The sequence below is a fragment of the Schistocerca serialis genome, chromosome 4 (assembly GCF_023864345.2).
Source record: "Schistocerca serialis cubense isolate TAMUIC-IGC-003099 chromosome 4, iqSchSeri2.2, whole genome shotgun sequence".
In the NCBI taxonomy this organism is placed as follows: domain Eukaryota; kingdom Metazoa; phylum Arthropoda; class Insecta; order Orthoptera; family Acrididae; genus Schistocerca; species Schistocerca serialis.
Genome location: NC_064641.1, coordinates 818,656,492 through 818,679,119, shown reverse-complemented (window position 1 = coordinate 818,679,119; position 22,628 = coordinate 818,656,492). Strand labels below are relative to the sequence as shown.

The following is a 22,628-nucleotide window of genomic DNA, read 5'->3' as shown; positions in this document are numbered from 1 at the left end:
AATAAATATGATGATTTGATAGAACTAATAAAAAGACACTGCTTGTTAAGTGTTCTTATGTAACTGGAATTATTTCAAGCACTGTCAAAACACACACACACACACACACACACACACACACACACACGAGGGAATTGTGCATGTCCAGCAGAAATTTGGGGGTTTCTGTGGAAAGATGAGGTCCTGTAAACGAAAAGAAAAGTTGAGACATTCATGAGTAGTGGAGATTACAAACAAAAATATTTTGCTTTAGTTTTCAGTAACTTCTATAGTGTTGTAACATATTCTATTGTATATAAAATTATAATTAAGGAAAAATGCGGTTATTTGTGCATGTCAGTTTTCACCTGTTGTTGTTGTTGTTGTTGTTGTTGTTGTTGTCGTCGTTTGTGGTCTTCAGTCCAGAGACTGGTTCGATGCACCTCTCCATGCTACTCTATCCTGTGCAATCTTCTTCATCTCCCAGTTCCTACTGAACCTACATCCTTCTGAATCTGCTTAGTGTATTCATCTCTTGATCTCCCTCTATGCTTTTTTCCCCTCCCCACTGCCCTCCAATACTAAATTGGTGATCCCTTGATGCCTCAAAACATGCACTGCCAACCAATCCCTTCTTCTAGTCAAGTTGTGCCACAAATTTCTCTTCTCCCCAATTCTATTCAATATCTCCTCAGTTACGTGATCTACCTACCTAATCTTCAGCATTCTTCTATATCACCACATTTCGAAAGCTTCTATTCTCTTCTTGTCCAAACTAGTCATCATCCATGTTTCACTTCCATACATGGCTACACCCCATTTAAATACTTTCAGAAACGACTTCCTAACACTTAAATCTATACTCGATGTTAACAAATTTCTCTTCTTCAGAAACACTTTCCTTGCCATTGCCAGTCTACATTTTATATCCTCTCTACTTCGAACATCCCCAAATAGCAAATCTCATCTACTACTTTCTGTGTCTCTTTTCCTAATCTAATACCCTCAGCATCACCCGACTTAATTCGACTACATTCCGTTATCCTCGTTTTGCTTTTGTTGATGTTCATCTTGTATCCTCCTTTCAAGACACTATCCATTCCGTTCCGCTGCTCTTCCAGGTCCTTTGCTGTCTCAGACAGAATTACAATGTCGTCGGCGAACCTCAAAGTTTTTATTTCTTCTCCATGGATTTTAATTCGTACTCCGCATTTTTCTTTTGTTTCCTTTACTGCTTGCTCGATATACAGATTGAACAACATCGGGGATAGGCTACAACATTGTCTCACTCCCTTCCCAACTACTGCTTCCCTATCATGCCCCTCGATTCCTGTAACTGTCACCTAGTTTCTGTACACATTGTAAATAGCCTTTCGCTCCCTGTATTTTACCCCTGATGCCTTCAGAATTTGTAAGAGAGTATTCCAGTCAACATTGTTAAAAGTTTTCTCTAAGTCCACAAATGCTAGAAACATAGGTTTGCCTTTTCTTAATCTGTCTTCTAAGATATGTCATAGGATCAGTATTGCCTCAGGTGTTCCATCATTTCTTTGGAATCCAAACTGATCTTCCCCGAGGTCGGCCTCTACCAGTCTTTGATTCGTCTGTAAAGAATTCACACTAGTATTTTGCAGTGACTTATTAAACTAATAGTTCGGTAATTTTCACATCTGTCAACACCTACTTTCTTTGGGATTGGAATTTTTATATTCTTCTTGAAGGCTGAGGGTATTGTGCCTGTCTCATACATCTTGCTCAACAGATGATAGAGTTTTGTCAGGACTGGCTCTCCCAAGGCTGTCAGTAGTTCTGATGGAATGTGGTCTACTCCCAGGGCCTTGTTTCGACTTAGGTCTTTCAGTGCTCTGTCAAACTCTTCACGCAGTATCATATCTCCCATTTCATCTTCATCTACATCTACTTCCATTTCCATAATATTGTCCTCAAGTACACTGCCCTTGTATAGATCCTCTATATACTCCTTCCACCTTTCTGCTTTCCCTTCTTTCCTTAGAACTGGGTTTCCATCTGAGCTCTTGATATTCATACAAGTGGTTCTCTTTTCTCCAAAGGTCTCTTTAACTTTCCTGTAGGCAGTATCTACCTTTCCCCTAGTGAAATAACCTTCTACATCCTTACATTTGTCCTCTAGCCATCCCTGCTTAGCCGTTTTGCACTTTCTGTCAATCTCATTTTAGAGATGTTTGTATTCCTTTTTGCCTGTTTCATTTACTGCATATTTGTGTTTTCTCCTCTCATTAATTAAAATCAATATCTCTTCTGTTACCCAAGGATTACCTGTGTCTTTTTACCTTCTTGATCGTCTGCTGCCTTCACTATTTCATCCCTCAAAGCTACCCATTCTTCTTCTACTGTATTTCTTTCCCCCATTCTTGTCAATTGTTCCCTAATGCCCTCCCAGAAACTCTCTATAACCTCTGGTTTTGTCAGTTTATCCAGGTCCCATCTCCTGAGATTCCCACTTTTTGCAGTTTCTTCAGTTTTAATCTACAGTTCATAACCAATAGATTGTGGTCAGAGTCCACATCTGCCCCTGGAAATGCCTTACAATTTAAAATCTGATTCCTAAATCTCTGTCTTACCATTATATAATCTATCTGGAACATTCCAGTATCTCCAGGCTTCTTCCATGTATACAATCTTCTTTCATGATTCTTGATCCAAGTATTAGCTATGATTTAAGTTATGCTCTGTGCAAAATTCTACCAGGTGGCGTCCTCTTCCATTTCTTACCCCCATTCCATATTCACCTACTACATTTCATTCTCTTCCTTTTCCTACTATCGAATTCCAGTCACCCATGACTATTAAATTTTCATCTCTCTTCCCTATCTTAATAATATCTTTTATCTCATCATACATTTCATCAATCTCTTCATCATCTGCTGAGCTAGTTGGCATATAAACTTTTACTACTGTGGTAGGTGTGGCCACAATAATGTGTTCACTATGCTGTTTGTAACAGCTTTCCTGCACTCCTATTTTTTTTTTTATTCATTATTAAACCTACTCCTACCTAGGGGTACTATTTGATTTTGTATTTATAACCCTGTATTCACCTGATCAGAAGTCTTGTTCCTCCTGCCACCAAACTTCACTAATTCCCACTATATCTGACTTTAATCTATCCATTTCCCTTTTTAAATTTTCTAGCCTACCTGCTTGATTAAGGGATCTGACATTCCATGCTCCGTTCTGTAGGACACCAGTTTTCTTTCTCCTGATAACGATGTCATCCTAAGCAGTCCCCACCTGGAGATCTGAATGGGGACAATTTTACCTCTGGAATATTTTACCCAACAGGACGCCATCATCATTTAACCATACAGTAAAGCTGCATGTCCCTGGGAAAAATTACAGCCGTAGTTTCCCCTTGCTTTCAGCTGTTCGCAGTACCAGCACAGCAAGGCCATTTTGGTTAGTGTTACAAGGCCAGATCAGTCAATCATCCAGACTGTTGCCCCTGCAACTACTGAAAAGGCTGCTGCCCCTCTTCAGGAACCACACGTTTGTCTGGTCTGTCAACAGATACCCCTCCGTTGTAGTTGCACCTACAGTACAGCTATCTGTATCACTGAGGCACGCAAGCCTCCCCACCAATGGCAAGGTCCATGGTTCAGGGGGGGGGGGGGGCACAAGCTTATTTTAAACTGGTTCTTTCTCAAAACTCTGCAGCCATTGAGCTGTCTCTTACAGCAACACATCCAACATCTTCATCCTTTGCTTCAAGACACTTACCTCACATTTGGGAGGATGGAGTTTGCTCTGTCTAGGCACCCAGTTTTACATTTTCCATAGATTTCCTGAATCATTTCAGGGAAACACTGTGGTGGTTTCTTCAGCAAGGCCATGGCCAACAATCTGCCCTAGCCTCTAAAAAAAAATTAAAAAATTCCTTATATGAGCTATTTATTTTCATTCTATTGTGCTGACACATACTACATCATTTCTAGATGCTGTTGGATGACTAAATAAATAAAATAAATTTATTCTTATGTACTTTCTTTTAATTCTCATCTTTTTTTACTTTTCCCCTCTCTTTTATTTCTATTATGTGTCAACTCATCATGCGCAACACATACATATCCAGCCAGGCTTCATTGCTTTCTTTCACCTGGCCATGGATATAGTACAAGTAGTTTCTCATTAACATCTCATTACTACTTGATTCCATTTACCTTTTTTCTTTAATCTTCTCTTTGCATTTTATTGTTGCACTTTTTAAAAAAAATGTAATTTAGCTTATCTTTCTTCTAATGGTATTCCTCTCCTTTGCTTTTCCCATCCTTAAAATTTTCATTTAAGTAGAGTTCTAGAGATAAATGTGAAGGTCTTCCAGCTAATTTTGGATTCATTAATATTTTGGCATTGTTATGTGTCTGTGTTATTACTGAAATATTTTATTTATTATTTGAAATTTATGACATGTCTTAACGAAGCTCTAACAGTGAGATATTTGTTCCTTTTGAAATCTACAATACATTTTGGAAACTCTGCTCAGGCAGTTAGAAACAGCCCTACAGTCAAGTGTGTCAGAATCCCAAGACATCCATCAAGTGACGGAGGAATATACCCAGAGGTTGTCATCTCTAGAACGTAAATTCCAGCAAGCTATACGTGACAAGGAGACACTGAGGAAGCAACTTGAGGTACGCTTTACTTTCAGAATGACATTTTTTAAATTGTGTTCAGTGCGATAGTTCAATTCTGTTTCTTTCTTACAGCAAGCAAGATTAGATGCAGCATCAAGATTATCAAAAACTGAACTGGAAGGCTTAGTGGCAGAAAAGGACGAAGTAATACGAGAACTGAGAGAGGAAGGAGAAAAACTGTCAAAACAGCAATTGCAATATTCTAATATTATCAAGAAGCTCAGGGTTAAGGAAAAAGAAAGTGACAACACAATCAAGAATCAGAAGTAAGGTTTATTTCAAGAAGAGTGTTGTAAAATAATGTGTTACCTTTCTTCGTCTTATTGAAATTTTATTACTGAAATTGTGGCCTATCTGATTACTTCGTGGAAAATATCACAGTTGCAACAGGTGCAGTAAGTCTCTCTCTCTCTCTCTCTCTCTCTCTCTCCACCCCCCCCCCCCCCCCCCCCCCCCCCCCCCCCCCCCTCTCTCTCTCTCTCTCTCTCTCTCTCTCTCTCTCTCTCTCTCTCTCTCTCTCTCACACACACACACACACACACACACACACACACACACACACACACACACACACTTTTGGCATCATCAACAGGGTGCATCACTGTTCTGGATTGATTTGTTATTGTCGCCCATATTAAACAGTTAAACTTAAAACACTACACTTCCATTTCAAGGAAAAAAGGTAACTGTATGAACCTACAGTTCACTGAATGACTGCACTTATTTTTTCCCTTATAATATTTTCATTCGGGCAAAAATCTCTTGTAAGGTATAAGTACTAAAAATATTGTGTTCAGTATATTATGGAGAAACTAAATGTATAGTAACTTCAATGTGAAGCAACAACATAATGAAGTAACAAAAACTGAATTGATATTTTTACCAGGAACTTGCTTCATTTTATTATATCAAGGGTAAAGACTAAAATATAACTAACAGAAAACTACTCCATTGGTTAAATTAGCTTAAGTGCCATTACAATTTGGACTATTTATAATGAGTAGCAGTTTCTCATCAAAATTTTGATGAAAGCTTGTGCTGACACGTGCATTTTTGCTAAATTATGAATAAAATTAACTCCTTAAGTCTGATGTCCATGTGAGCTAGGACATTCTCGACACAGAATGGCACAGTACACATGCAAATATCTTCACTGTGATTGACTCTGCATATACTGTACAAAAATGTGAAATTATGGTACTAATGGATTTAAGTCAGCTACATTCAGCTGCATAAATACATACATTTTTATTGATGCTAATAAGTTAAATGATTTTCAGTTATGCTGTTATATGTACAAGATGTGAATCAATGAAATATATTTTTGCAAACTTATTTTTGCTTCTTGAAACTTTAGGGAGCAATTAGAAGAATTGTCACAAGAAGTTGAAAGGTTGAAACGATCTCTTACTGCCAAGGAAGAAGTGGAGAGGACACAGATTGAGGCAGTGCATCAGCTGACAGCAAGAACCAAAAACCAAGAAAAGGAGATAGCTGCTCTGCATAGCCAGATTGATGATCTGAATCAGAAAGTGGAAACATTAAGTGTTTCACTTGAAGCTGCATCAAAGTAAGCAATTCCACTATTTTTTTTAATCTCTGTTGACTATTCTTTATTTGTGAAACATAAAAGATGTTAGTTATTGTGGGAAATACTATATTATTAGAGACTTGCAAAAGAATTCAGCCACGTTTGTTTGTCTTGCATGTCAGTGGAAGATGTACAAGCTACATCTGAAAAGTTTGGCCAAGAGGCCAATATTTAAAATTCAGTGTGTGACAGAACCACATACATGCATTTTGGGAGGCATATTGAACAGCACCACACAGTGTCAAATATACTACACTGAAGTAGACATATTTGCACCAATCAATGGAACACAGTTACCGTGAATATGCCAGAGAACTGAGAGTTGTGTGGTGAACAGTGGAGAGATTTACGTTAAGAATTTCTTGGAGAGATAGAAAATAAATGGACCAGGAAAAAGATTTGAGTTAAGATGTAATTTTGATCATTATGAAAATACAGTTGAAGTGGATGAATAGATGATGGTTGAAAGAAGTTCCTTCCTGGGTTCCAAAAGACTTGAAAAGACCAAGATGATGACCTAATGGAAGGTTGTCAGGATTGATGGCACCTCCTTCAACTATGTGTTTTTGAAATTTCTTCGTTCTGTGTGACCAGTTTACAGTGTTAGTTATCCAAGAAACATAAAAACAATGTTACAACATATGCTATCAGATATTTTTTCTTTAATAAACAATTTAATTAAGCACATAGTCATTAGATGAAGAAAATCATACATTAAATGTAATTTATACTGTGCATTAATTAAATTAATTGTAAATTGCAAAAGGCTGCAGAACAATTCTGTTGCTTAATAAGAGTAGCCAGTCATTGAATAAATCAATCTTTGAGAATATGTACTAACAGTAATTGTGAATTCAAAATGTCTGCAAAACAGAGCTGTTGCTCAATGAGAGTAGTAAGTTGTGTACACTAAGAACAAGAGTCAACCATTATGAAGGCCCGCCCAGTTGGCCGTGCAGTCTTAACGCACGGCTTTCCGGGCGGGAAGGAGCGCCTGGTCCCTGGCACGAATCCGCCCGGTGGATTTGTGTTGAGGTCCAGTGAACCGGCCAGTCTGTGAATAGTTTTTAGGGGCGAATGCGGGCTGGTTCCCCTTATTCTGCCTCAGTTACACTGTGCAAACAAGTTCTCCACGTACGCATACACCACCATTACTCTATCACGCAAACATAAGGGTTACACTCGTCTGGTGTGAGACGTTACCTGGGTGGTCCACCGGGGGCTGAACTGTACAATAACCCTGGGTTCGGTGTGGGGCGGCAGAGGGGTGAAGTGGACGGCGGTAGTCGTTGTGGGGTTGTGGACCACTGCGGCTGCAGCGGGGATGAAGCCTCTCCGTCGTTTCTAGGTCCCCAGTTAACATACAATACAATACAATACAATACAACCATTATGAAAATGTAAAAGGTACCTCACCATCAATATATGGATTGTAGCTTGACTGTCCACAAAGTTCCACCATCTGTGTCTAATATAAGTTGAATATGATAACATAGTTCTTAAATAACAAGAAGTATAAACATATAGTCCCAACAACAGCACAGCATACAAAACTCTTATGGGCTGCCCTCCCATCCATAAAAAACTGCACATATTCTGCGTTCACCACAGAAATGGAAGTTTTCACCACAGAAATGGAAGTTTGCAATCACTGAAAAGTAGGATTACAAAATAAAACCTTTACTATCACTGGTTAGACATGCCCAAACAGCATTCTGCATGGTACACGTAACGTGTAAGACAGGTAAATTAAAATTTTACCTGAAGCTGTGTGTTGCCTCACTAAACAAGATACTGTATATAGAAAACATACACTCAGTGCCAAAGCATTGTAGTTATATAATATTACAGGGTTTTATGGAAGGATTTTATTTTATAATTCTATTTTGCACTGATTTCATACTTCATTTCTGTGTTGAGAAGAGAATAAGTGCAGTTTATTATGTACAAGGAGGGCAGCCCGTTAGAGTTTTGTACTCTGTGCTGTTGTTGAGCTATATGCTTACTCTTGTTACTTTTGTTTAAGAACAGTTTTCTCATGTTATATTTATATTAGACACAGGTAGTGGAACTTCGTAGACAGTCAGTGTATTATGACTAACTTATGATTGCTGCAGTGCATGTATTGATCCTGAGATACTTTTTACATGTTCGTATTGGTTGACTTTTAATTTAATATATATGATTTATTACTTTCCTGGTGCAACAATCTTGTTTTGTGGCAATTTTTAATTAAAAATTACTGTCAGTACGTGCTCTCGAATGTTGATTTTTTTCAGTGAGTGGCTTCTCTTATTAAGCAACAAACTTGTTTCATAGTCATATGAGATTTACTGTTAATATAATTAATGAACATAACAAATTACTTTTTATTATGATTTTCTTCATCTAATGATGATGTGCCTAAATAAGTTGTTTCTTAAAGAAAGAATATTTGATAACATTTATTGCCACATTGTCTTTATGTTTCTTGGATGACTAACACTGTTGTCACACTGATGTACACAGAAGCTGATGATGGTGCATTGTAGCACCAAAACTGTCGCAATGAACAAAGAAATTGTAAAAACACACAGCTGAAAGTGGTAGCACCAGTCTTCACGTACTGACCAGCTGTCGTCATATTTCCCATGATAAATGGCTGTATGAGAGGTGGAGGGTGGGGCAGAGGGGGGGGGGGGAATGGGAAGTTGGTTGGTTGGTTCGTTAGTTCGTTAGTTAGTGTTCTTCGATGGAAGACGTGCGGAAGCAATATGGAACAAAAAGCTATGAAAAGAGTACAGGAAGCATTTGTCCAGAAGACATGATGTCAACTGGTGCGGCAACTGCTGTTACTGACGGTGGTGGTGGTTTATCCTACTGAGCTTCTATATCATCTATAATGATTTTGCTCTCAACAAGATGCTAAACTTTAACATCCTGTCTGGTCATCAGTCATTATTTTTGTAGTTCTCTCTTGACTCCTGCTAATTCTCATTTTTCATTTGAACGTTTATTGCAGTTCACTTTCTTTACAGTCCTAATTGTTATCATATAGGTTATTGCTAATTGCTAAATACTAAATACTACAAAATCTGTAAATTACTTTTTATTTCATGTTTCATAAGCTGCAACATAATCGTGAATAGAACAATGATCTAGAAACTGTAGAATAAATTTCTTTTACGTCCGTCTACAATCAAAAATTGTTTGGTCCATTGACTATCGGTTTTGATCAGCAATGACCATCTTCAAACCTGCAACAAAACATGGAAAAACCAAATACAAGAAGTGGGAAGTAGACCTCTTAAAATAATAAAAGCCATAATGAAAAGTATTACTTATACAAGTGAAAAATTGTGCTTAAAATATAACAAGCATACTGGTTTTAAACATATCCTAATATAATGAAGGCACAGTGACATCATCCTAAAACATACAAAATCAGCTTAGCAACATCACACGTGTTTGAATTGCCGGCCGAAGTGGCCGAGCGGTTCTTGGCGCTACAGTCTGGAACCGCGCGACCGCTACGGTCGCAGTTTCGAATCCTGCCTCAGGCATGGATGTGTGTGATGTCCTTAGGTTAGGTAGGTTTAAGTAGTTCTAAGTTCTAGGGGACTGATGACCACAGTAGTTAAGTCCCATAGTGCTCAGAGCCATTTTGAACCATGTTTGAATTGTGGTGTAAACTAGGCCACAGAGCCATTGAGTCATGCTGCTAAGAGTCTACTCTTCATAACAAACTGCAGTACAGTAGCCACAAAATATGTATGTGTTGTAAGCTCAATAGATGTTGCTGCTGTAAGTCTGCACTAATTTTTCTGTTGTAAAATAGTAGATAATGCAATAAAATGAAGAATACAAAAGTGGGCTTATAGACTGTGTAAGTTATTACAGTGATAAAATGTTATAAATTAGAAACGAGAATAAAGTTAAATTGTTAAAAAGAAAAATAAGATATATACTGCCCACTAGTTGTATTGGTTTTCCCATGCTTTGCTACAGATCTGAAGACCGTCATCACTGACCAAAACCTATAGTCCAAACATTTTTGTGTTCATAGAAATAAAAGAAATTTATTTATTTTGTGTGTTCAAGGATTGCATTTCAGACTGTTAAAAGGAACTGCAAACATGTAACATAATATAACCAATGTTAAAATACTTTGAAACATATGTGCTGAGATGATGACAGGCAACTCTGTTTTGAAAATAACTGCAAGTACATTGACTTTGAGGAAAACAGTCCTTAGTGGAAAAAAATACAAGTGACTGCTTGATCCATTTATAATATTGCATTTCTGTTTTGTTATTTTACTATAACTTTTTTAGGGAGATGAATGAAAGTAAGAAGGCTCTTGCACTCAAAGAAGAACAACTTGCCAAGGCTATGGAGAGTATTGAAAACATGGCCCAACAGGAACTGGAAGCTGCTCTTGAAGAGGCAAAACGTAATTCACAGGAACAGCAGCAACACTTAAATGCAACAATTGAAGACTTGCGGCAGCGTCTGCGCCAAACTGAAGAAGAACATTCAGGGTATGTAATGGCATGCTAAATAACAATGATTTTAATTTATCAGGAATCAGAATTATTCAACACTAAGTGCCATTAATACAATTTCTCAGGTTTCCACGAAAAAAATGAATTTTGCTGTAAAATAAGGTTACTTCTGTTAATGAAATAAACTGTGTAGAAATACACTGCTCTGCAAAACTGATGGATGAGGTACATAATGTAACATAACGTGTTAACTACTCGTTGGAAATGAATGAAAGTCTGGGAGCAGGTTGTGAGAGGTCTCCCAGCTTGCACAGATAGTTGGACGTCACACAGCGTGATGTCAGCAAGACTGTAGTGCCAAATGGGGCTGGTCGTCAACATGAGGCATTTGAAGGATTGGGAAAAGACAGTGTGTGATAATCAGTGAGCAGTTGTGGTGCATGGTGTTAGTGTTCTCCGTTAAAACATGGTCTGGAGACAGCAGAGGAAGGTTAATCAGAAAACTGAAATAACAACGAAGTTTCACAAGTGGAGCCCAGGAGTGTGGTATTGCTCACAGCATTGCGGGGAGGTTCTGAACAACAGGCACTGCTGCCCAAAGAAGATGAGGTGATTGACCACTGTCAACCATGGCAGCAGATGACCACTACATTGGGCAGCAGGCAAAGAAGGACCCATGTCAAACAGTGGGTGCAATTGCAACAACATTTAACAGTATTGTAAGACAAGCAATTACATGCTTCATAGTGGCATGACAACTGTATGGGAGTGATCTCTTTGTATGACAACCAATACTTTGTGTTTCGTTGACACCTGCACCCGCACATCGGTGGCACCATTTGCAATGGTGCCGATAGTGTAGGGACTGGACCAATGAGAAGTGAGATTATGTGCTTTTCTCAGATGTGAGCAGATTCAGTCTGAGTATTGATTTTGGACTTACCCTTATATGACTAGAGGTGGGAACACACAATTAAAACTTACCCTCATATGACAAAGACGGTAACACACAATTCAACCAGGAACATTGTCAAACTTGATGATTTTGATGGTCAGGTGTTATGGCGTAGAGAGGTGGAATGTCGCTTGAGATTATTTACCACCAAATCTTTGAACACAGCAAGTTCATCAGTCAATATTAACACTTTTTCAGGGTTACATTCGACCCTGACTTCATTTTAATGGATGACAGTTCATGAGAGCATCAGATTGCACAGGGGGAGGAGTTCTTGGAACGAGAGGTCATTTGGCAAATGGACTGTCCTGCCATTCCTTCGACTTAAATCCAATTGAGCACTTGTGGGACATGATGAGGAGACATATCACGGCATGTCCATATACACCAACGAACGTTCAGCAGTTGTCAACTATGCTGGTAAAGAAACTGAACACACTACCACAAAAATTCCTTACTACCATTGTGGCCAGCATGGGAGCATGTCGCAGTGCTGTCCGTTGTTACCATGCAACTCGTTAAGAACCGTGTCCCACCTATTGTAAAGTCCAGAGGACCATCATAAATCGTGGTGACTTCAGTGTAATTACAGTCTTTGAATATATATGCCATTTCTGTTCACCTCATGGCATATTTCTTTCAGTTATCTCCTCTACTACACTGTACTATACCATACCACACCATACTATAGATGTGCTTTCTATGTATGGTCCAAGTTTCATCAAGCTGTGTTACTTGGCAGTGCCGCATCATGCAAAAGTTATGCCCACCAGTGAAGTTTTGCATCATGTCATGAATTGAGAGCCAAGAATTCTCCAAGCATGCAGTGCTCTCACTCACATGCGGAGTTGAATTGCATGGCTGCTCACATCTACATTGTCTGAGCGGGAAGAAAGAGAAACTGCAAATGCACCACATTTAGATCAGAAAGCAATCACACAAGGAACACGGGATGTCTTGCAATTTCTTTCTAAATTCATCCCCACCAAATCAGAAATAAATTGTTTCTCACCTTGCGGCATCTTACTGTGTGTATTGTGCAGTCAAGTCTACTTCAAGTGAGATGTCTGCAGTCCATTCTGACTGTTCTAATTTTTGTTCGTGCTTTCCTTTTTCCTTCGTAATCTCAACAATAGCGAGTCTTAAATTGAAAAACTGTTCCAGGTATGCCCGTTGACTCAACTAATGTTCATTGCAGTAATATATATATCCATACTCTTTGTTCAATTCTGTCAAAAACTATCACAGCTAATGATGTAATAATGCATGGGTCTTCAGAAAATTTACTGTTTGTGCCACCAATTTCATCACATGCTTCACACCTTCTTATTTAGTACAGAACAATGAATCCCATACAAATCATCTGTTGATTATTGTGGCTTTTTGCTCTTTCCTCATCAACTAAATCATTGAATGTTTATTATCTCTTTGAAATGTGACAAACTACCTCTTTATCTGTCTTACTAAATATGTATAACAACAAAAACAGTCAATTATTGACAAAATTATCATCCCATATGGTAAGTCTCCCCTGACCCACGATTCTGGGTGACTTTCCTGTAATCTACCCCTTTTCCTAGACCTCTCTAGTCCTTTTCCTTCACCCTTCTTCCTTCCCCTTCAACCCTTCTGTCTGAAGAAGGAGCCACTGGCTCTGAAAGCTTGCCAATTACAACAGTATTTTATGTGTGTGTTCTGCTGCTGCTTGGTAAATATATAATTTTACTAAATATGTAAATGTTCCTACTTGTTTTAGCTGCCAGTTGCAGTTTAGTAATCATTGTTGCTGTACCAGCCTCATGGGCACTAAGACCAATTTCAATACAAACAGCATCAGAGAGGTCAGGCCTACACAAAAGTATTGTGGCTCAAGTTTAAAATAATAGTTGACCGTAGACAGGAGAGATATGTACTTAGTACAGTTCATGATTGGAAGTTACACAATCACTGTAAAGAAACTTGTAACGAAACAACAATTTCTGTATAATGTTAATGAACCATAGGACCATAGATAAATAGATGCTGACTTCAGGAGGACAATTTGTGAAGCCTTTAAGCACTACTGTACCAGATTCTTATGTGTGCAAGCACTGACCCATATATCTTCACATTACCACCTACTCCAGTCCTGTCACAGGCATGTCGTACCTCATCAAAGGCAGGGACATCTTTGAAAGCAGCCATGTGGTCTACCTACTTAGCTGCATCCACTGTGCCACATTCTACATGAGCATGACAAGTAACAACCTACCTGTCCACAAGAATTGCCAGTGTCAGAATGTGGCTAAGAGACAGCTAGACCAGCTAATTGCAGAGTATGCCACCCAACACAACATGCATCACTTTAATGGGTGCTGTTATGCTTTAACAGCTTGTCCCATCTGGATTCGTCCCACCAACACCAGCTTTTCTGTATTACACAGGTGAGAACTCTCCCTACAACATATCCTTTGCTCTCATAACTGCCCCGTCGCAAACTTCAATATCCCCTGCCCTCCATCTGCCTATCCCCTCTCTCCTGATCCCATTCCGGTACTAAACATGCCATCTAACCCTCCACCCACACCCACACCCCCACCCCTGTGGAACAGCCCCTAATGCAGCACCTAACAGGCCTCTCCTGTCCCTGCTACATCCCTGCAAGTTCGCACAGGCAGCTCTAGCATCTTGCCCCACACTCACCTCTGCCCTGCTATCCCTCCCCATTCCCCATCTGCCCCCCCCCCCCCCCTCCCCCAAATGCCTCAACTAACCCCACTAATTAGATTGCTACTCACCTCAGATGCAATTGCAGCCGGCCTAGTGCCTGGTAACGATAGTAGCCATGTGTGTGTGTGTGTGTGTGTGTGTGTGAGAGAGAGAGAGAGAGAGAATTGAGCTCGTGTGAATGTGTGTGTTTTTTCTATGTGTGATGAAGGACTTCATCTGAAAGCTGAATATTTCCAGCATTCTTTTTCATTGTACCTGTGTGTGACTCAACGACTCCTCTATTTGGTGAATGGCAATTGGTCCTTTCCATATTGTTGTTATTCTATCTTGGATTTTCCGTTGTGTTATAGATTTTTTTGCCACATTTGATTGACATTGTTTTAGTAATTACACTAATTACTGTGCTGATGTGTGCAGTAATCACATTCTAATCATAAGCATCCCTTGAAATTTCCTAGTTTGGTTGTATGTCATTCACACAGTATTTTTTGTGGATCCCAAACTGTCATAGACCATGAAGATGAATGCTCAAGCACGAGTACTACAGAGATGGAAAAGTCACTTCATAAATTACCTGAGATACAACTATAACAAACTTGTTCTTATAATGTAAATGGATAGATAAAAAAAAATCTACTCACCAAGCAGTGGAAGGAGAACACACACACACACACACACACACACACACACACACACACACGTGCGCACACACACACAAAGGTTTAACTTTTAAAAGTTTTTCGAGCCAGTGGCTCCTTCTTCTGGCAGAAGAGTTGAAGGGGAAGGAAGAGGGGTGAAGGAAAAGGACTGGAGAGATTTAAGGAAAGGGCTACAGTTCAGAAAAGTCACCCAGAACCCCGGGTCAGAGGAGACTTACCAGATGGGATGAGAAGGAAAGACGTTTTTAGGATTAAATAAATAATCATCATTAAAGATAGATACTGGTATCCCAGATCATCTGACAAACACATTGACCATATTCTATTCATATTTGAGAAGGCTGGAAGTTAATGCATTCAATAATTAATTGAAAAACTACTGATTTTCCAGTTTTACTATTCTGCCGATGCATGTGTACTACAATGTGCTTAACATTTACGTGATTTTACTGATAACTATCAAAAACAATTGTTACTATGAGATGTATGATCAAGAGTTATTTAAATGACCATTATTTTGTACAGCGATAATGGTAGTTGTACAAAAGCAGAACCAAAATATTTAAATAATTCTTGGAAGAAATGGCTGATGATATACACTGAAGTCACAAATGTCATGCAATATCTCCTAATATCATATCAGATCACCTTTTGCTTGGCATAGAGCAGCAACTCAACATTTGCTTGAACTCAAGAAATCGTTGGTCGTCCCGTGCAGAAATACTGAGCCGCGCATAATTGCAAAAGTGTTGCTACTGCAGTATTGTGTACACAAACTGTCCTCACTGTTATGCCTCTTAAATGTTTGATTGGATTTGTGTTGGGTGATCTGGTTGGCCAAATCATTCACTCGAATTGTCCAGAATGTTCTTCAAACCAATCACAAACAGTTGTGGCCCGGTGACATGGCTCATTGTCATCCATAAAAATTCCATTGTTGTTTGGGAATATGAGTCCATGGAGAGCTGCAAATGGTCTCCAAGTAGTCAAACATAACCATTTCCAGTCAATAATCTGTTCCGTTGGACTAGAAGACCCATACCATTCCATGTGAACACAGCCCACACCATTATGGAGCCACCACCAGCTTGCACAGTGCCTTGTTGACAACTTGGAGCCTGGTGAGGTCTTCACTACATTCGAGCACTACCATCAGCTCTTACCAACTGATATCAGGACTCATCTGACCAGGCCACCGTTTTCCAGTCTTCTAGGTCCAACCAATATGGTAATGAGCCCAGGTGAGGTGCTATAGGTTATGTCGTGCTGTTAGCAAATCACTCGCATTGGTCATCTGCTGCCATAGCCCATTAACCCCACATTTCGCCACACTGTCCTAACACATATGTTCATTGTACATTGCACATTGATTTCTGCAGTTATTTCACACAGGGATATTTTTTTTTTTTTAAGCACTGACAACTCCACTGAAATTCTGTATTCTAGGCACACACTTTACACTGTGGATCCTGGAATATTGAATTCCCTAGTGATTTTAGAAATGGACTATAACATGCATCTGGCTCCAAGTAGCATTCTGCATCCAGAGTCTGTTAATTCCCATTTTGCAGCCATAATAATGTTGGAAACTTTTTCACATGAGTACAAATGACAGCTCCATCAATGCACTGCCCTTTTATACCTTGTATACTCAATACTACTGCTATCTGTGTACTTGTATATTGCTACTCCATGACTTTTGTCACTTCAGTGTATGACTTTAATTTAGTTTTGAATTTATGGAGATTCCCAGTTCGCTTTCTTCTGCATGTGAGCAGCTTCTTAAAGACAATTGCACCAGGATAATGCTGTTTCAAATTGTCTTTCTAAAGTAGTTAAATGTATTGTTTGATTGGGTAACAGATACCCAGTTGTAAGTAGCTTCCTGTCAGATAGTGTTTTATTACTGGTGCACATTGGTTTACTACAGAAATAGATGGTATGAGAGTAATTTACAGGCGGGAGGCATCTTTACGACAAGAAACTGCTGAGCTGCTACGTAGACTTGAGGCAGCAGAGGCACGGAGTGAGGAGCTGGCTGAAGCAGCCTCAGGAGCAACGAGACCACTGTTGAGGCAGCTGGAACAGCTGCAAGCCACAGCTGCAAGTCGTCAGGCGACATTTGAGAAACAGGAAAAGTCACTCACGGACACAATAGGTAAGTGGTGCTATGAGAGATAGTGGCATATTTTCTTTGGTTGCAGGCTAAACAAGTCGGTGAAAGTTCATGGATGAAACAGGATCAGCTGAACATATGTCTGGCAGAATGCTAAAGAATGCTTCTACCATTTTTTATAATTGTTACAGTCTTTCTCAAAACTATTGAGCAGCATAAATTTTTCACACCAAACACATGACATGTACTGTATGTTCTAACTGTCCCTTCAGTGTCTCCTCCAATACTACAATTCCCATGGCTTCTGATATTCTCTGTCCTTCAGCTACTTCTTCACCTTTCCACTGTGTACACTCCCCCACACAGTTTCCTTGCTGTTCTCCCAGTACCCTCCCATTTTGTCAAACTACCTCCCCTGTACCCTTGTGCCTCACATACACCTACCTATGCTTGCTTATTTAATAAAACAAAAAAAAGAAGTAATAAATAAAAAGCTGGTAGATAGACTCGATAAAAAACACAAACACAAACTTCAAGCTTTCGCAACCCGAGGTTGCTTCATCAGGAAAGAGGGAAGGAGAGGGAAAGACGAAAGGATGTGTGTTTTAAGGGAGAGGGTAAGGAGTCATTCCAATCCCGGGAGTGGAAAGACTTACGTTAGGGGGAAAAAAAGGACAGGTATACACACACACACACACACACACACACACACACACACACACACATATCCATCCGCACATATACAGCCACAGGCAAACATATGTAAATACAAAGAGGGTGGGCAGAGATGTCAGTCGAGGCGGAAGTACAGAGGCAAAGATGATGTTGAATGACAGGTGATGTATGAGGGGCGGCAATTTGAAATTAGCAGAGGTTGAGGCCTGGTGGGTCACGGGAAGAGAGAATATATTGAAGGGCAAGTTCCCATCTCCGGAGTTCTGATAGGTTGGTGTCACTGGGAAGTATCCATATAACCCGGACGGTGTAACACTGTGCCAAGATGTGCTGGCCGTGCACTAAAACATGTTTAGCCACAGGGTGATCCTCATTACCAACAAACACTGTCTGCCTGTGTCCGTTCATGCGAATGGACAGTTTGTTGCTGGTTATTCCCACATAGAAGGCTTCACAGTGTAGGCATGTCAGTTGGTAAATCATGTGTATGCTTTCACACGTGGCTCTGCCTTTGATCGTCTACACCTTCTGGGTTACAGGACAGGAGTAGGTGGTGGTAGGAGGGTGCATGGGACAGGTTTTACACCGGGGACGGTTACAAGGGTAGGAGCCAGAGGGTAGGGGAGGTGGTTTGGGGGTTTCATAGGGATGAACCAAGAGGTTACGAAGGTTAGGTGGATGGCGGAAAGACACTCTTGGTGGAGTGGGGAGGATTTCATGAAGGATGGATCTCATTTCAGGGCAGGATTTGAGGAAGTCGTATCCCGGCTGGAGAGCCACATTCAGAGTCTGATCCAGTCCTGGAAAGTATCCTGTCACAAGTGGGGCACTTTTGCTTCTGTACCAGGTTGGGAGGGTAGTTGCAGGATGCGAAAGCTGTTTTCAGGTTCTTGGTGTAATAGTTCAGGGATTCAGGACTGGAGCAGATTCGTTTGCCATGAAGACCTAAGCTGTAGGGAAGGGACTGTTTAATATGGAATGGGTGGCAGCTGTCATAATGGAGGTACTGTTGCTTGTTGGTGGGTTTGATGTGGATGGATGTGTGAAGCTGCCCATTGGACAGATGGAGGTCAACGTCGAGGAAAGTGGCATGGGATGTGGAGTAGGACCAGATGAATCTGATGGACCCAAAGGAGTTGAGGTTGGAGAGGAAATTCTGGAGTTCTTCTTCACTGTGAGTCCAGATCATGAAGATGTCATCAATAAATCTTTACCAAACTTTGGGTTGGCAGGTTTGGGTAACCAAGAAGGCTTCCTCTAAGCGACCCGTAAATAGGTTGGCGTACGAGGGGGCCATCAGGTTTCCAACAAACCTCAACCTCCTCTCATTGCACACAAACCCAGCCTCTCCCAGCTACTCAATCTCCCACTTACAGCTCCACTCCCCCCAAAACCTCAAAATTCTAGTCAACACAATCTGGAACCTCAACACCCCAATTCAGTAGTTAATCTTTTCTCCAAACCTCTCCCCCAATCCGAAACCTCTGTCCTATCCAAAGGCCTCACCTTCGACCCTACTCTCAGGTTCAACCAGACAGCCCTCATAAAAGATTTACTGTCCTACACTCATAGTCTCTGCTGGAAATTTCACTTTGCCACGAAGAAAAATAATCCTAATCCTACTCCCAATGATCCAACTCCCCAAGACACTATCCAAATTGAACCCTGCCTGGAACAGTTCCATCCTCCGTCACAGCGGGACCCACCTCCTCTTCCTCAAAATCACCCTCTCCAAACCTTCCAGGAATTTCTCACTTCCAGCCTTGCCTCTCAGTCTTTCTTTAAAAACCTTAATCCTACTCCCAACATAATCACGGCTGAAGCCCAGGCTATCCGTGATCTAAAGGCTGACCAATCGATCGTCATTCTTCCGGCTGACAAGGGTTCCACGACCATGGTACTTGATCGTCGGGAGTATGTGGTTGAGGGACTGCGTCAGCTTTCAGACAACACTACATACAAGGTTTGCCAAGGTAATCCCATTCCTGATGTCCAGGCGTAGCTTCAAGGAATCCTCAGAGCCTTAGGCCCCCTACAAAACCTTTCACCTGACTCCATCAACCTCCTGATCCCTCTGACACCCCGCACCCCTACCTTCTACCTACTTCCTAAAATTCACAAACCCAATCATCCCGGCTGCCCCATTGTAGCTGGTTACCAAGCCCCCACAAAACGTATCTCTGCCTACGTAGATCATCACCTTCAACCCGTTACATGCAGTCTCCCATCCTTCATCAAAGACACCAACCACTTTCTCGAACGCCTGGAATCCTTACCCAAATTGTTACCCCCAGAAACCATCCTTGTAACCATTGATGCCACTTCCTTATACACAAATATCCCGCACGTCCAGGGCCTCGCTGTGATGGAGCACTTCCTTTCACGCCGATCACCTGCTGCCCTACCTAAAACCTCTCTTCTCATTACCGTAGCCAGCTTCATCCTAACCTACAACTTCTTCACTTTTGAAGGCCAGACATGCCAACAATTAAAGGGAACAGCCATGGGTACCAGGATGGCCCCATCATACGCCAACCTATTCATGGGTCGCTTAGAGGAAGCCTTCTTGGTTACCCAAGCCTGCCAACCCAAAGTTTGGTAAAGATTTATTGATGACATCTTCATGATCTGGACTCACAGTGAAGAAGAACTCCAGAATTTCCTCTCCAACCTCAACTCCTTTGGTTCCATCAGATTCATCTGGTCCTACTCCACATCCCATGCCACTTTCCTCGACGTTGACCTCCATCTGTCCAATGGGCAGCTTCACACATCCGTCCACATCAAACCCACCAACAAGCAACAGTGCCTCCATTATGACAGCTGCCACCCATTCCATATTAAACGGTCCCTTCCCTACAGCTTAGGTCTTCGTGGCAAACGAATCTGCTCCAGTCCTGAATCCCTGAACTATTACACCAATAACCTGAAAACAGCTTTCGCATCCCGCAACTACCCTCCCAACCTGGTACAGAAGCAAATAACCAGAGCCATTTCCTCATCCCCTCAAACCCAGAACCTCCCACAGAAGAACCCCAAAAGTGCCCCACTTGTGACAGGATACTTTCCAGGACTGGATCAGACTCTGAATGTGGCTCTCCAGCCGGGATACGACTTCCTCAAATCCTGCCCTGAAATGAGATCCATCCTTCATGAAATCCTCCCCACTCCACCAAGAGTGTCTTTGCGCCATCCACCCAACCTTCGTAACCTCTTGGTTCATCCCTATGAAGCCCCCAAACCACCTCCCCTACCCTCTGGCTCCTACCCTTGTAACCGTCCCCGGTGTAAAAGTTGTCCCATGCACCCTCCCACCACCACCTATCCATCCGCACGTACACAGACACAAGCAGACGTGTGTATGTGCTGATGGATATGCAAACAACCCAACCCAACCCTCACTCCTTGTTCACCACAACTACTTCATCAAAGTTCAGAGTTATTCACTTGAGCTAATTGAGTTCTGTGTGTCTTCCAGCATCATTTATATCTTTAATTTCTGTCGGATTGAAACAGTATGGGTTTTATTATTCAAACAGTACAGGAAATGTGACAGACTTTGTAGTTATACATACTGCCATGTCCGAAAGAACAGACACCTTATCCATGTAAGTATATAGTTCTGGCAATACCGGCCATGACCTTCTTCTTCTGTGCAGATGCACACATATTACCTGAACTCCTTCGAGACTTGGTAAGAATGTCTTCCACGAGTAATGAGTGTGTTGGCTAGGGACACTACGAATGTCGTGTGTGGACATATCAGGTGAAAATGTGGGTCTCGCGGGAGGCGTGCACAAGATAGTTCCTGCAGTCACACTATCCTCTGTTCCCTCGGTGGATCAGATGGATAGAGTGTCGTCCATATAAGAAGGAAATCCTGGGTTCGAGTCCCGGTCGGGGCACACATTTGCACCAGTCCCCGTTGATATATATCAACACCCTCAGCAGCTGAAGGTATTAATATATAATTATAATTTCATTCTAGACGGCTGCAGGTCACAGAAACCATATCAATATAAGTATACAATTCAGAAAAGTCTAAAGCAGGAGGGTGACACTGACATATATCTAAAAGATGGCATTTATCAACTTCATTGTAACAGTTATGGCACTCTATATTTTGGACAGATCAGCAGAACATTTGAAGTAAGATAGAAAGAACATAAAAGAACAAGGACACGGGCCATTCAACATTTGTAAAACAAGAAAAGCTCCACCCACCCACAATAGACCGAGTGGGATTGCGCAATGGTTAGCACACTGAACTCACATTCCAGAGGATAATGGTTCAAATGCACATCTGGCCATCCTGATTTAGGTTTTCTGTGATTTCCCTAAATCTTCCGAGGCAGATGCCGGGATGGTTCCTTCCAAAGGGTATGGCCACTTTCCATCTCCATCCTTCTCTAATCCTAGCTTGTGCTCCATCCCTAATGACCTTGATGTCAGTGGGGCATAAGATACTAACCTCCTTTTTCCTCCTTCCTACCACAATAGGAACAGACATATTTAGTAATAACTACCCTCTAAACAAAACAAAACAAAAGAAGTTTGCATCCCACTATACCAAAACAAAGTATACGAAATCGTAAGAGGACAGTAGACCAACATGACATAAAAACATAAATATATTTTGTATCAGTGAAAGCACTGTGTACAAAAATCCATATGTGTAGGAGAACGTTAAAATGAGAAACACAAGTAATGATAATAATTCAATATTGTTTCTAGTAGTAAGTTAAAGTATGAGAACTGTACCATGATCCTAGATTTATAACAAAAGC

General features: G+C 40.8%; 1 protein-coding gene across 4 annotated transcripts in view; it reads left to right on the top strand.

Annotated features, from left to right (window-relative positions):
* LOC126473411 (TATA element modulatory factor) overlaps positions 1-22,628 on the top strand; it is a 173,300-nt gene that overhangs the window by 111,741 nt on the left and 38,931 nt on the right. For all 4 annotated transcript variants that reach the window (XM_050100435.1, XM_050100434.1, XM_050100436.1 and 1 more), the window contains exons 10-14: positions 4,502-4,649; positions 4,725-4,918; positions 6,010-6,222; positions 10,557-10,763; positions 17,009-17,208. In XM_050100435.1, coding sequence (XP_049956392.1) covers positions 4,502-4,649; positions 4,725-4,918; positions 6,010-6,222; positions 10,557-10,763; positions 17,009-17,208 — 962 coding nt within the window. The remainder of the gene's footprint in view (positions 1-4,501; positions 4,650-4,724; positions 4,919-6,009; positions 6,223-10,556; positions 10,764-17,008; positions 17,209-22,628) is intronic.